This window comes from Neophocaena asiaeorientalis, unplaced genomic scaffold (genome assembly GCF_003031525.2).
Source record: "Neophocaena asiaeorientalis asiaeorientalis breed wild unplaced genomic scaffold, Neophocaena_asiaeorientalis_V1.1 scaffold98, whole genome shotgun sequence".
Classification (NCBI taxonomy): Eukaryota; Metazoa; Chordata; class Mammalia; order Artiodactyla; family Phocoenidae; genus Neophocaena; species Neophocaena asiaeorientalis.
In genome coordinates this window covers 2,331,187-2,343,659 of record NW_020172459.1, presented here as the reverse complement: position 1 = coordinate 2,343,659, position 12,473 = coordinate 2,331,187, and the positions used below count along the sequence as shown (strand labels likewise).

At 63.2% G+C, this 12,473-nt stretch overlaps 1 protein-coding gene across 11 annotated transcripts in view; it reads right to left on the bottom strand.

Moving 5' to 3' along the window:
- Positions 1-12,473, bottom strand: part of BIN1 (bridging integrator 1) — a 54,860-nt gene that overhangs the window by 6,272 nt on the left and 36,115 nt on the right. For 4 of the 11 annotated variants that reach the window (XM_024738013.1, XM_024738005.1, XM_024738010.1 and 1 more), the window contains 5 exons: positions 8,641-8,726; positions 8,408-8,483; positions 6,990-7,072; positions 4,002-4,149; positions 2,589-2,717 (listed from right to left, as the gene is read on the bottom strand). In XM_024738013.1, coding sequence (XP_024593781.1) covers positions 2,589-2,717; positions 4,002-4,149; positions 6,990-7,072; positions 8,408-8,483; positions 8,641-8,726 — 522 coding nt within the window. Of the gene's footprint in view, positions 1-1,258; positions 1,292-1,376; positions 1,386-2,588; positions 2,718-4,001; positions 4,150-6,989; positions 7,073-7,806; positions 7,921-8,407; positions 8,484-8,640; positions 8,727-12,473 lie in introns of all 11 variants that reach the window. The other 7 variants (XM_024738002.1, XM_024738004.1, XM_024738003.1 and 4 more) reach the window with 4 other exon arrangements.

Here is a 12,473-nt window from a genome sequence, read left to right as displayed (position 1 = left end):
ACCTGAGCACCCGTGTTCACACTGCACGTCCCTCCCCAGCCCCCCCAAGTTTCCCATTCAGCGGGGCTGAGTGCAGCCCTGGGATGTGCATGTAACAGGAATGGCCCCAGGAGACGGGCCGCAGTGGCCCCGTCCACACTGCGAGAAGCCAGCCCCTCGGTAAGCTGGGCCAGACGATCATGGAAGAAAAGGGTCTTTCCCAGAGCCACCCTGGAGGACAAGCGGCCTGGTACCAGTGCCCAGCAGACACGCTGCCTTCCTAGGAGGAGGGCTTGCTCCCCTGTGGCCCCATCTCACACAAGGGGCTTCCCCGGGGACAGGGAGGGCTATGCCTGCCCTGGCTCAGCCCAGGGTCCTCCCCTCAGGCAGGGCTGGGAGGGCCACAGCCCCGCAAGCCCAGGCCAGCCAGCTTCCCTCCCCACCCCCTTGATGGGGCCCAGAACTGACAGAACACACTCTCCAGCCCAAAGCACCTGAGGTCCTCCATTTAGAAGGACCCGAGACCTGGAAGCATGGGCAGAGGTTCCCAGGGGGGGGCCTTCCCACCTGAGCTGCGGCCTGTGTGGGGAGACCCAACACCCGCAGTCCTGAGAAAGGCTGGTGCCGCCAGCGCACAGCTCAGGGGATAAGGCGCAGAGCGCAGAGGGCCCAGGCCCAAGCTCAGGGGACTCACTCCCGCCCCACACTCATCCCCAGCCACAGACTCTCCTTCAAGTCAAGCCCTGTCCAACGAGCCTGGGAGGAAGGTCACTGCCATCTCTAGGGAACCGAGTGTCCGGGAGGCCGCGCAGGCTGGGCCTGGGTGCCCTCACCGGCTGCGGGCAGCATTTCTCTGCCCCTCACGGCCCCACCACCCACCCCTCTAAGACGCCAGCCAGGCCCAGGCAGCCGCCGCCCCACCCACCAGACTCCAAGGGTACAGGGTCACCAGGCCAAGGGCAGACCGCGCACTCTCTGCTCACCTCCCAGCAGGCCAGCCTCCCACCATGCAGGCCCGGAACCAGCCTCGGGGGCAGGCACGCAGGCTACTCACCACAGCCCAGCAGAGCAGCGCTGTCGGCACAGCATCCTGGGGGGACCAGCCCACCCCAGCCCCATGCAAAGCACCCCGGCGAGCGCTCTCCAACCCTGCTGGGCGGGGCCCCGGCTCCGAGGAGTGGGCGGAAGGACAGACGGGAGACATGCAGAGAGCATGGCGGGGCGCAAGGGCCACGCTCAGCGGGCAGCCTGGCTGCAGGTGAGGCCCTCAATTCCTTACCTGTGAAGTGGGGACAGCCCCTCCCAGAGGGGACTGAAAACCGAACCAGGCCCCGTAGGTCAGCGGCTGGCTCCACCCCCTGCACAGTGTCTACTAGCCCTCGAGTGCACCCCAAGGCGGAGGTAGGCTCCAGGCAGCAAGCGACCCAGCCACAAGCTGCCCTGAGGCCACAGTTCCCCAAGGCCCTGGGAGTGCCCGGGGCCAGCCTCAGCCAGGCTCTCCAGAAAGGCTCCCTCCCGGTCCCCCGAGGCAGGGCAACCCCCGCCCTCCCCCAGCCGCCCTGCACTGAAAGTTCCTAGCTCCGACCCGAAGTCCTCCCATGGGGGCTTGAAGCCCACTCACCCCACAGTCCCTCATCGCGGCGAGCACAGTCCTCCGCTCCTAACTGCCTCTCCCCCGATGTGCCACCCCCCAGCCCTGCCCCTCCCTGCAGGCCTCTGAGCTTGTGCAAAGGAGCCTGCACAAGGCAGAACCCAGAGACCCGGGCAGGACAAGCCCACAGCAGTGCTGCAACGTGGGCCCAGCACAGCCTGGGACTAGCCAGCCTGCACGAATGGTGAGGCCCGGCGGGGACAGGGCGGCCCGGCTGTGAGGCCCGGAGGCCAGGTTTGGAGTGGTCGGCGCACTGCGGCCTCTGTGAGCTGACCCGACCATGTGCGGCCCACCCCCCTGCCACCACAGTGACCTCCCCTGCTCCACCCTCCCTCTGTCCCCCTGGGGATGGGCATTACGTGCCTCCTAGGGCATGGACAGCAGGAGCCGGGCTCTGCGGCCCAGCCACAGCCCCGGCTCCAAGTGGGGTCAGCAGCTCTGGGAGCTAAAGTCGCAGCGCCTTGCAGGTGTTCCCAACCCTGCGAGTCACCTCCTCACCGCCGCCCAAGCAGTGCTCTTCTGACGCGCACGGAACTCCCGGCAGATCCTGAGCCTGTCCCTCACCCATCCTGACCTACACGCTCGCACGCTACCACCTCTGGCCAACGCACGGTGTCTGCTCGTAGGCAAACGTCACCTGCTCCAGGAAGCCTTCCCTGATTGGCCCAGGTCCTCCGTGCTCCCTGCCCCTTTTGGCCACAGCATCAATGGAACGGAGAGGCCACTGCGCAGCTGACGGTCTCTACTAGGACTGTTTGCCCGTGTCCCTAGGTGTGGCCACGTGCTCAGAGATGAGGGATGACGGGTGGAGGGACGAAGGGACGTGCGAGAGAGAGGCCCAGAGCCGACCCCTGCTCCTGAGGCGGAGGCACCGGGGGTGGGAGGGGGGGAAGGCCATGCGCACCCTGAAAGAGCGAGAGAAGGGAGAGAGAGCTGGGCCGCGGCGGCCGCGGCTGACCTGGGAGGGGGTGGTCACGCTGATCTCAGGGACAGTTGTGTCCTCAAACAGGCTGAGGGTCTGCTGCTGCTTGACCTCCGTGCACGGGGTGTGTTTGGGAGGCGGAGGGACCGGTGGGCCTTTCCGGAGCTGGGGGTCGGCAGCAGTTGGGGGGCCGCACAGCAGAGCATGGGGGCCAGGGAGACAGACAGAGACAAAGCCACGTTAGTCACACCCCCGGCCGCCGAGGAGGACGAAACAAGGAGAGCCACTGCTCCCCGAGACATGGACACGGAGACCACAGGGGCTCCCGGGAGGGGCCGAAGCAGGCGGTCGGAAACCCTGCGCAGAGAGAGGGGAGGGCGGAGGGCGAGGGAGCGAAAGAAGAGAGAAGAGGAGAGAACGGAACAGAAAAGAAGGAAAGAAGGGCCTGCGGGGCCGCCAGGGGCTGGCATCAGAGGATCTGGCTCTCACTGCCCTCGGGGGAGGCTGAGGAGAGAAACAGGAGCTGAGAGAGAGCCGGGCGTCCAGCCCCCTGCCTCTGCTCCTGCACCGCCCAGGCCCTCTGCCCACTCCAACCCCTGGAGGAGCTGTAGCCCAGCCTCTGGCCGTCACCCCCGAGGCCAGCACACAGCCAGGGCCCCGCAGAGGACCACACACCTGCCCACTCGGGGACCACAGCAAGTCACCCCCCCCCCGCCCAAGCCTGGGTTTCATCACTTGTCGTTGGGGTGATAACAGCATCTGCCTTACAGGCTGGTTGTGAGGACAGTGAATGAAAATACAGAAAGGCTGGCGCGGGGTCCGGCCCCGAGCAAGTGCTCGAGTCAAGTGCAGGCTCTCAACACCCTCTTAGCATCGCTCTCCTAATCAGCTGTCGAGCGGGCCAGGAGGCGAAGGGCCAGGGGACAGCCTAGCAGGGCTCAGATGGTCCTGCCTGGTGGACCCCACCCCTCCTTTCTCCCTTGGCAGCTCCCAGGGACGCTGCAGAAACCTGGAGAAAACTGACGGGGGGGAGCGGGCTTCCCCCTCCCTCTCCCCTCACTGAGCCCCTCCTCGCGATGCCCCTTTCAGGGTCCCGCATGGCCCCCCGCAAGGAAGAAGGCAAGGAAGAGGGGGAGGCAGCCCCCTGCGCAGAACTGGATGCAGTCTCCCCTGGAGACTGTGTCTCGGGAGGAAAGGAAGACGGAGAAGGTCAAGCAGCCCAAAGGCCAGGGGAGAGGAGAGAAGGGGACGCTACAGCAGGTGGGGATGGGGGGGACACTCAAGGAGGAGACAGACGGTCACAGAAGCTCCTGTGACCCTGGCAGGGGCCGGGGCCACGGAGAGGAGCCAGGGCTGGCGGGGACAGGGGACAGGGATGGAGGGGAACGGCGGCAGAGCAGGAGGCAGAGGAAGGCAGGGAGGGGACGGGCCACCGAGACACGTTCCTACCTGAGACGGGGATTTGGGGAGGGCGGCCCCGGGGGTGGCCGCAGCAGCCGGCTCGGGCTCGTGGTTGACTCTGATCTCGGGGGTGGCGGCAGGGGAGCCATCAGGCGGAGGAGAGGGGCTCTTGTTCCCTTTCGCAGGGGCGTTGTCACTGCGGAGGTGAGACAAGAGAGGGGCCCGGATGCAGGGAGGCCGCGGCGTCCAGGAAGGAGTGTGCGTGTGACAGGGCGTGTGCACGTGCCAATGCCCCGGGGACCCGTGTGTGAAAATGTGCGCGCACGTGTGTGTGTCCACGTAGATCCTGGGAAACTGAGGGCGCACGTGTGTGTCCAGACTCACTGGAAAAACGTGACGCCCACGTGTGCACAAGTGTGGGTCCCCGTGCACCCACGTGTGAAACTGCACGTTCGTGGGCAGGAGGACGGGTGGAAACGAGGCGACACCGGCGTGAGCACTGGGAACAGGCAGGTGTCCGCAGCAGGGCCTGCCCTGGACACAGTGACAGTCACACCCGGAGCTGAGGTCTGCGGGCCCCGGGGGCGGGGGGGCGGGGGGCCCAGGGCGGGAGCCGGAAGCCGCCGCCAGGGGCCGGCCAGCCTCCCTCAGGCCTCCACCAGGTGCAGGGGCGCCGAGCCCCACAGCAGGAGAAAGCCACGCATCCTAGAAGCAAAGTGAGTCTCACCCCCACGCGTCACGCAGCAGCCTCTGCGCTCAGGGCGGCCCCGCTCCTCAGCCTGAGCCCCCGGGCCTCCGGGCCAGCTTGCCTGCCGTCCACCCCTCACGCCAGCGCACAGACAGCCCCGCTCCCCAGGCCCCGAGCCTTTGCTCCCACGGGTCCTCCCGGGGAACCGGCAGAGGCAACGGGCAGAGGGGTAAATAAACGGGGGCGGGGGGGGTGGTCTTCACAGCGGGGACGAGGGTGAGGCCCTCAAGTCGAGTCTCAGTACCAAGAAGGACACACGGTGTGCACGGCCCGCTACCGGGTGCAAAGTAAGAATCTATGCTGTACTTGCCTAAAGAAACTAGCGCAGTGCTGACTGAGACCAGCCACCAGCTACAGATGGCTGTTTAAATTAAATAAATTAAAAATTCAGCTCCTCGGTCACACTGACTACGTTTTCAGTGTTCACCAGCCACACGAGGCAGGCGGCCGCTGTGCTGGACCGGGCAGGTCTAGAAGGACAGACAGAAACTAGTGACCCCATCACCTGCCCGAGCATGGCGGGGGCCAGACAATGGCACAGATGCGTGCGAGACTCGCTGGTTCCTTCTCACCTTTACTGAATGTGTTTTATGGGAACGTCTTTGCCTCCTTGAAGAATACACATACATCCAGCATATGTACACACGCACACACACACAGAATTCCTACAAACCGCGGGGCTACGGCAGCCCTCTCCCTGAGCCTCCAGACCTCCCTTCTGGCTGCATCCTCCACTCCTGGTCAGGCCGCAGCCCAAGAGGAACGTGCTAAGGCGGTCTGCTCGCCCTCCGTTCCCACCGACACCCCTCTGCCCCCCAACACGCACACCACACACAGGAAGGCAAGTTAGGGGTTAGTGGCGCCCTTGGCAGGGCCAGGCGCATGCACAGGGGCCGGGGTGCTGGCCTCCGAGGCCCCCACCACACAGCACTCACTGCCGGTACCTGTTCTTCTTTCTGCGCAGCCGCGAGAACAGTTTAGTTTTCTTTCTGTGGGGACGGGCGGGACGTTGAGGCCTTCGTTTGGGGGAAATGCAGACGTGGGCCCGGCCTGTTCCCTTCCCTCATCGGCAGCCCCTCTGCTCAGAGGAGGGCTAAGAGCAGAAGCCCTCCTAACTCCCGGAGGCCTGGAAGAGGGCCCAGTCCTGCCCACGGCCCCGGCTGTCCAGTCCTGGGGCCCCCGCTGGCCTCCGTGTCCTGCCGGGCACGCTGAGGTGGTGTCCACGGAACAAGCAAAAAGAGGACGCTGCCCTGAAGCAGGACCTGGCGGGCGGCAGGCGGCTCAGGCCGGGACAGCGCTGGCCACCCGCCCTGCCCGGGGTCCAGCCACAGGAGCTCTGGGGCCCAAGAAGGACCGGGGTCAGCGGGCCAGCGGGGGACCCTGGGAGAGGTGGCAACCTGGCTGCCCGCTTTGCTGCAAAGGAGGCTCACGAGCCTCCAAGGCCCTTCCTCTGCCCTCAGACCAGCCCTTTCCCAAGGCGGCCTGGCCCCCGCTGCCTGCACTGCCCGGGTGGGCGGCGCCCTCCACCCTCCTCACCCATCCTGGACGCGCCACCATGACCTCCACAGGCGGTGACCTGAGAAACACGCTTTGGCCTTTATTGCCCCCAGGGCACCCTGTGGGCCGCCCCCTCCCTCACACATACTGTGTTTGCAGGGGACAAGAGGAACAGTGACGTTCACTGAATACTGACTGCCTTCCTCCTCCTAGGGGACACCCTAATTACCCCAAGAACCAGATGCAATCACCCCGCCTTGTAGCCGAGGAGGGCACGGTGCATCGCTGCTCTCCACACTGTGGTGCGATGCTCACGGACGGAAAGGAAGGGAAATCTCAGACTTGCTGTGGTTTCCCACGGGCCACAGCCGAGGCCCAGGTGTTTCCCCTCCTCCCTGGAGCTCTCGCCCCAGGGAGCAGGGCTCCCCTCTGGGCAGAGGGCAGGAACAAGGGCACCCCCCCTCCCCGCCATCCAGGGCCTCGGATAAGGTTGGGACCAGGCCCCCGCTCTACGAGGAGGCTCCCTTCCCATTGGGCTGAATCATTTAGTCCCCAGGCCCACCTGCAAAGCTGCACAGATAGGGAAGCCAGGCCCAGGCAGGAGAGCTGCAGGCTGCCCGGGTAGCTCCTTCCCAGAGGGGACACGGGGTGGAGGAGGAGGGGGGCCCTCATCTGCTCCCCTGAGCACAGGGAGGCCCAGCCAGAAAGGACCTCAGCAAACAGCCCAGCCCCAGACCTCACCTCCCTGAGCCCCCAGCGGCCCTCGGCAGGGGAGGGGGGGCATCACACACCTGGGCTGGGCCTTGATCGGGAAGGTGTTGCTCCCATGCTGCTTCTCCAGGCTGACCAGCACATCGTTGAGGTTCTGGTTGAGCTGCAGGAGGGACAGCCAGCCGGTTGGCTGGGGGCCACCCAACAGCCCCCCTCTCCCTGACAACATCCTTGATTCTCTTCCTCCCCACCAGCCCCTCCCCTGTGCCCCTGCCCCAACCAGGAGCAAGCTCTTCTCTTCCCATCACTGGGGGCAGGGAACCAGCACACCTGTCCCAGAAAACCCACAGGAAAAAAGGAGGAGGCAGTGGGCTGCCCTGCGAACAGCTACCGTTTCTGGGACCCCCTTTTTCTTCTTCCTACTTACGGGGCGTTTCTTAAAATGCCCCATAGAGCTTGTACTGTTTTTAAGTTTTTTCAATTGTTTTGGCAAATTAACTGTTGATCCTCATTGCTGAAGTCACTTGCCAAGATGCTTTCAGGCCACGTTACCACTGCCAGAGGTTTCACCAAAAGCCCAGGCAAGACGAGGGGCTTACCCCATGCACCTCGTGATTCTCTTTACTGAGTATACTTCCCTCTGCTTTAGCCACTACCAAGCCCAGAACTGAATTTTCCTCCCACTTGACATAAATGTTTTCTTCCCAAAACACCTCTCTCTTGTTTTTTCAATTTTTTTTACAAGTTGTCTCAAATCTTTGAAGGGAAGAAGAAAAAGTAGGAAGGAAAGGGAAGGCCTACCAGGCAAGAAACCATACTGAGGGTGGTCACTCAGGACAGGCCCCAAGCTGGCAAAAGCCCTCCTCCTGCCCTGGGCCTGGAATGCCCCACACTCACTTCATTCCTCTGGGCCCAGGAGACAAAGTCAGGTCCACCCAGGGCACAGGGAGGGAGGGAGCTGCCAACGCCACGTTTCTCCAACGCAGCTTTGCAGCTTAACTGCCAGTTAAGCTGCAACATATAGGAATTTAAGCTAATCAGACCCCTTCTTGCGCCAGGTTCTGTAGGTAGAGCAAACTTAAAACATTTTTTTAATTGGGAAAATTTTAGTAATTTATTTCTTATCTGCCTACAAACTGGAAAACTGCCACCATTTTCTGACGCTGAGCTCCCTGGGCCAAGGCTGCCTGAGAGCACATTTCCCGTTTGAGGGTGGTGGGCTCCACCCAGGCAAGGAGAATAGAACTGGGAGCTGGGACGGGGCCGGGGCTGGACCCCTGGGGCCCACTCGCAGCCTCCCCAGAGCACCCAGCAGCTCCCACTGGGCCCTGACACTCTGTTCCTTGAGGACTGGGCCCTGACACTGTTTCTCAGGGGCCCAGAGGGTCCCCTTGTGGTCACCAGCATGTGTCCAACCCCAGCAGGGAAGAAGCAGCTCGGCCCACCCATGCCTCTGACGCTGGCCCTTGGCAGGTGGAGCACAGCCCAGGGTCACTACCTTACTCATCTCCTTGTGGAAGTTCTCCTCCAGGCCTGCGATGCTCTGAAATGTGTTGACATAGAAACCCACACGGCTGCAGGGGGGAGGGAAGAAGGGCCAGGTGAACTGCAGACCAGGGCGGGCAGCCCAGGAGAGCCACACGGGCTGCTTCGCCTCCACCCTCACCGGATCCAGCCCTGGGAGGGCACGGAGCAGGGTGGGCCCGGCCCCCCCCCCCCCCCCCCCCTCACCTGTTCCACAGGGAAGGCAGCTCCTCCTGCAGATCCACATTCATCTCCTCAAACACCTTCTGGGCTTTGATGAGCTCCTCCTCGGCCTGGAGGGCGGGACGGGTCATTCCCCTCTGCCAGGCCTCCGTCCCAGCCCACCCAGGCTAGGCCACGCCCATTCCCAAGACCCGCCCCCCCCGCCCCAGTGCACGGGGACCAGGGCTCGGGCAAGATGGAGGTTGAAGTGGATGTGGACGCCCGGGCAGATCTCCCCATGCAGCCCCTCGGGCCCTTACAGCCAGGCCCGCCGGGGGCATTCCGGGCACAGCAGCCACGGCCAAAGGGAGAACCCGCCCCGCCCCCCAGCATCTGGCCCAGATGCGCCAAGATGGAGGTGAGAGGAGCACAGCAAGAAAGCATGAGACCAGGGACAAAGGGGGCTGAGGCACAGGAAGGGCAGAGGCCCCAGACCCAGCCAGGTGGGACCCTGCTCACTTCCAGGGGAGCCTCTCTCAGGCGAGGAGTCCGCATGCCGCCAGCTCTCGTGCCGGCCCCTCTGACTCTTCCTTCCCTCCTCTCCCAGGTCTGGCCCCTACTCAGCCTCAACCACCAGCCTGACTTGGCCTCCCTGGGAGAGTCTTTCCCACCCTCTCCCGACCCCTCTCTCCTCTGTGACCCTTCCCCACCAGACTGAGGCCAGAGGCAGCAGATCGGGCACATCCACGAGAGGCAGGGGAGAGGCAGGGGAGGAGGGAGCCGGGCTGCTGGGCAGGGGGCCTGCACCCACTCCCGAGGCCTGGGGACCGGGCGCCGGCCGGGCGCCCTCCAGGCCTGCCCACACCCACCAGGCGGTGGCGCTAAGACCCCATCACAGAGCCCAAGAAAAGAGCTTGGCGAGGGCTGAGCCGAGGGTAGGGGGTGAGTCACAGACCCCGGCCCCAGAAAGGGCTCGGCTAACACATTCCGGAGGGCGCTGCAGGAAACAGTGACTCAGGGGGGGTGACTTGGCTTCAGGCTCTGAGTCACAGCCCAGGAACGAACGTGGAGGCCCCGTCCAGGAGAAAACTCCCCTCCGGCAGCCTCACGTTCGCAGGCCAACTGGCCGGAACCGCCAGCTGCCACAGAGCACACCCAAGCTGTCCCATCCAACCTGAGCGCCCCCCCCCGCCCCGCGCTGTCCCATCCAGCTTCAGGCACCAGCATCAGCCCGAGTCAGGGCCTACCCCCCGCTGTGCCAGGGCCGAGCCGTGTTGAATGTGGGGGTGGGGTTTGGAGGGAAGAAGGGCCACCATGCCCCTGACTACTTGGCCTTCAGGTTGCTGGAACTTGCTAGAGTGAGCAAGGGCTCCTCACCTCACTTTTTAAAATCTCATTTAAAAATTAAAGGGAATCCACAGAATACGAATAAAAACAAATATTATCAAAAAAAATTAAAGGGCGAATAGGAAATAAAAGAAACATCTCTAAGCATGCATGCCTCAGGCCACTCCTGGAATGGGTCAGATCTGCGGTGCCCTCCAGGCCATGGGCCGCATCATCCCTGCTTTAGTCCTCTGAGAATCCCAGTGCCTGATGGGGGGCCACTACCCACACTTCCAGCCTCCAGCACCTCGCACTGTCACGTGGGCCTCCCACCCAAGTACCCACAGGCCAGCTCAAGTCCCACATCCTCCAGGACCACCTTGACCGCCCCGGCTCCTGCAGCCACAGAGACCACCACTCTGGTCCCCACGATGCTCGTCCTAACTCCCCAAATGGACAAGCGTAGCCAAGACGGTGGCGGACAGCACAGCAGCTCGTAGCCGTGCACCAAGCGCTGTTCACACACCCAGCAATGCTGCAAAGGACAAGGTGGCTTCGTTTTAGAGTTCCTAGAAGTCAGGGCCTGTGTCTTTTATTCCCTTTGAATCACATTCCTCATATCCTGGCTCTTTCAGAAACACTAGGGGTGGCCAGAGGTCGGGGGAGAGCTGTCCATTGTTGGGGAGACCCTGCAGCCCTGGTGGCTCCACTACACACCGCTGGCGGACATGGAGAGCAGTGGGAAAGCTCGCCATGCAGCAGGGCCCCGGGGCCCTGCAGGCAAGTTTGGGGAGGCCCCAGCACACATGGAGAGCAGCTCAGAAGCAGCCCAGGGGACATCCGGAGCTGGCCGGCTCAGGAGAGCACAGCCTCAGGAGGTGGCACTGTCTCCCCAAAGTCAAGTCAGCCAGCAGGGCAGCCCCAGGACCCCAAGTGCCACTGCCAGCCAAAGGCCTGAAGGCTCCCCAGCCTCCAGCCAGGCGTGAGGCAGGGTGGGGCAGAAGGAGGAGAAGCTCAAATGAAGACGATCCAAATGGGAATGTCAATTTGGCCGAAAGGCGAAACATCTGCAATCCAACATGCAAAGATGAGATCCCAGTGCCTCGGCCTCCCCCGGCCATCCTCCAGGATCCATCCTCCAGGGCAGGGGTTCGGGGGCCCTCCAGCAGGATCCCCAACCACACCCATCCCGGGAGCCCCAAAGCGGCCAAGGCCACCACCCCAAGCCCCACAGTCTTCCAGGGGCTTCTCCCACAGAACAAAAATGTTCACCTGGCAACTGTGCCAAACCCATCTCAGGGAAAATTATGCAGAAATCCTGGCTCTGGGTGAGTGGCCCCATTCCCCCTCCAGCCAGAAGTCCTGAACTCTACAGGCAGGACAGGCCACTCCAGCCCCTCGGCCCTCCTCCACCTCCTGCAGCAGGGGAGGACACGGGCTTGTTCCAAGATTCCCCCAGCCATTTACCGCAGACCCTGGAGAGGTAAGGCTGTCAACAGCTCAGTACCTCCAAAGTCGGCCCACAGCTTTGGCCTAAAAGACATCAGGCAACAGGTAGCCACAAGCCCACGCGGAGCCCAGAGTTCTCCATATCACAGGCATTCAATACGTGTGGGCTGAAGGTGAGGAAATCAGAAGGTGGCCCAGATAAAAGGGGGCAGCTGCCCAGAGCGAAACCCCACCTCCTGGGTGGGGCCTCTGTCACCTGCCCCCACCCCAGGACCACGAAGGGGTGCTACAGCCTGGTCAGTTTCACTGGACTGAGAACCACGAGGCCACCTCTCCCAGGGCACTGCATCGTGGTCCTCGGCCACACTGTGTTCACCCAGGGCCTGGCCCATTCCAAGGTATTGCCAGGATAGGAGTCATCACTCATGACTTTAGCACAAAGAGCCTCCTCCAGGAAGCCCTCAGGGACCACTGTGACGCGGACTGTTTGCCCTCCATGAAATTCACAAAGAGCCACAATCCTCTCGGCCCCAGGTCTCAGCATCCCAGCCAGACTGAAGAGCCTTCCCGGCGTCCCCTCCAGGGGCACCACGGGGCCTACAGGTCCACTTACAAGGGTCACCATGACTGGTCAGCTGTGGCAGGACCACCCACATGGAGCCCCGGACCAGGGAGCCAGGATAATGACCCAGAGCTTGAGTCGGGTGAGCCCCAACTCAGACACTAAGCGGCTCTGAGACCTTGGGCAGGAGATTCTGCCTCTCTGGGCAGGTTTGTCTCCTCTGTAAATTCAGGGCAACCCCACAGTTCTTATGAAGCTTGAAGGACAATGCATTAAAGACACCACACCCCTCCCCGCAACAGCCCTCACAGAGGACAAAGGTTCCGAGGCTTTCCTGGGCTCCTGGAGGCTAGGATTTCAGAGTCGGTCCCAGGATGACCAGAGCCCCGGGCACCACGCAACAGAGGTGGGCCCATCCCAGGTCAAGCAGAGCCCCCAGCCTCTATCCACTTCCTGCATTGGACCTCAGATCTCAGAAGCAGGAGCTCTCGCAGCAGAGACATAATGAAAACAGCCCTGCCTCCCAACCCTGGAGGAGCCC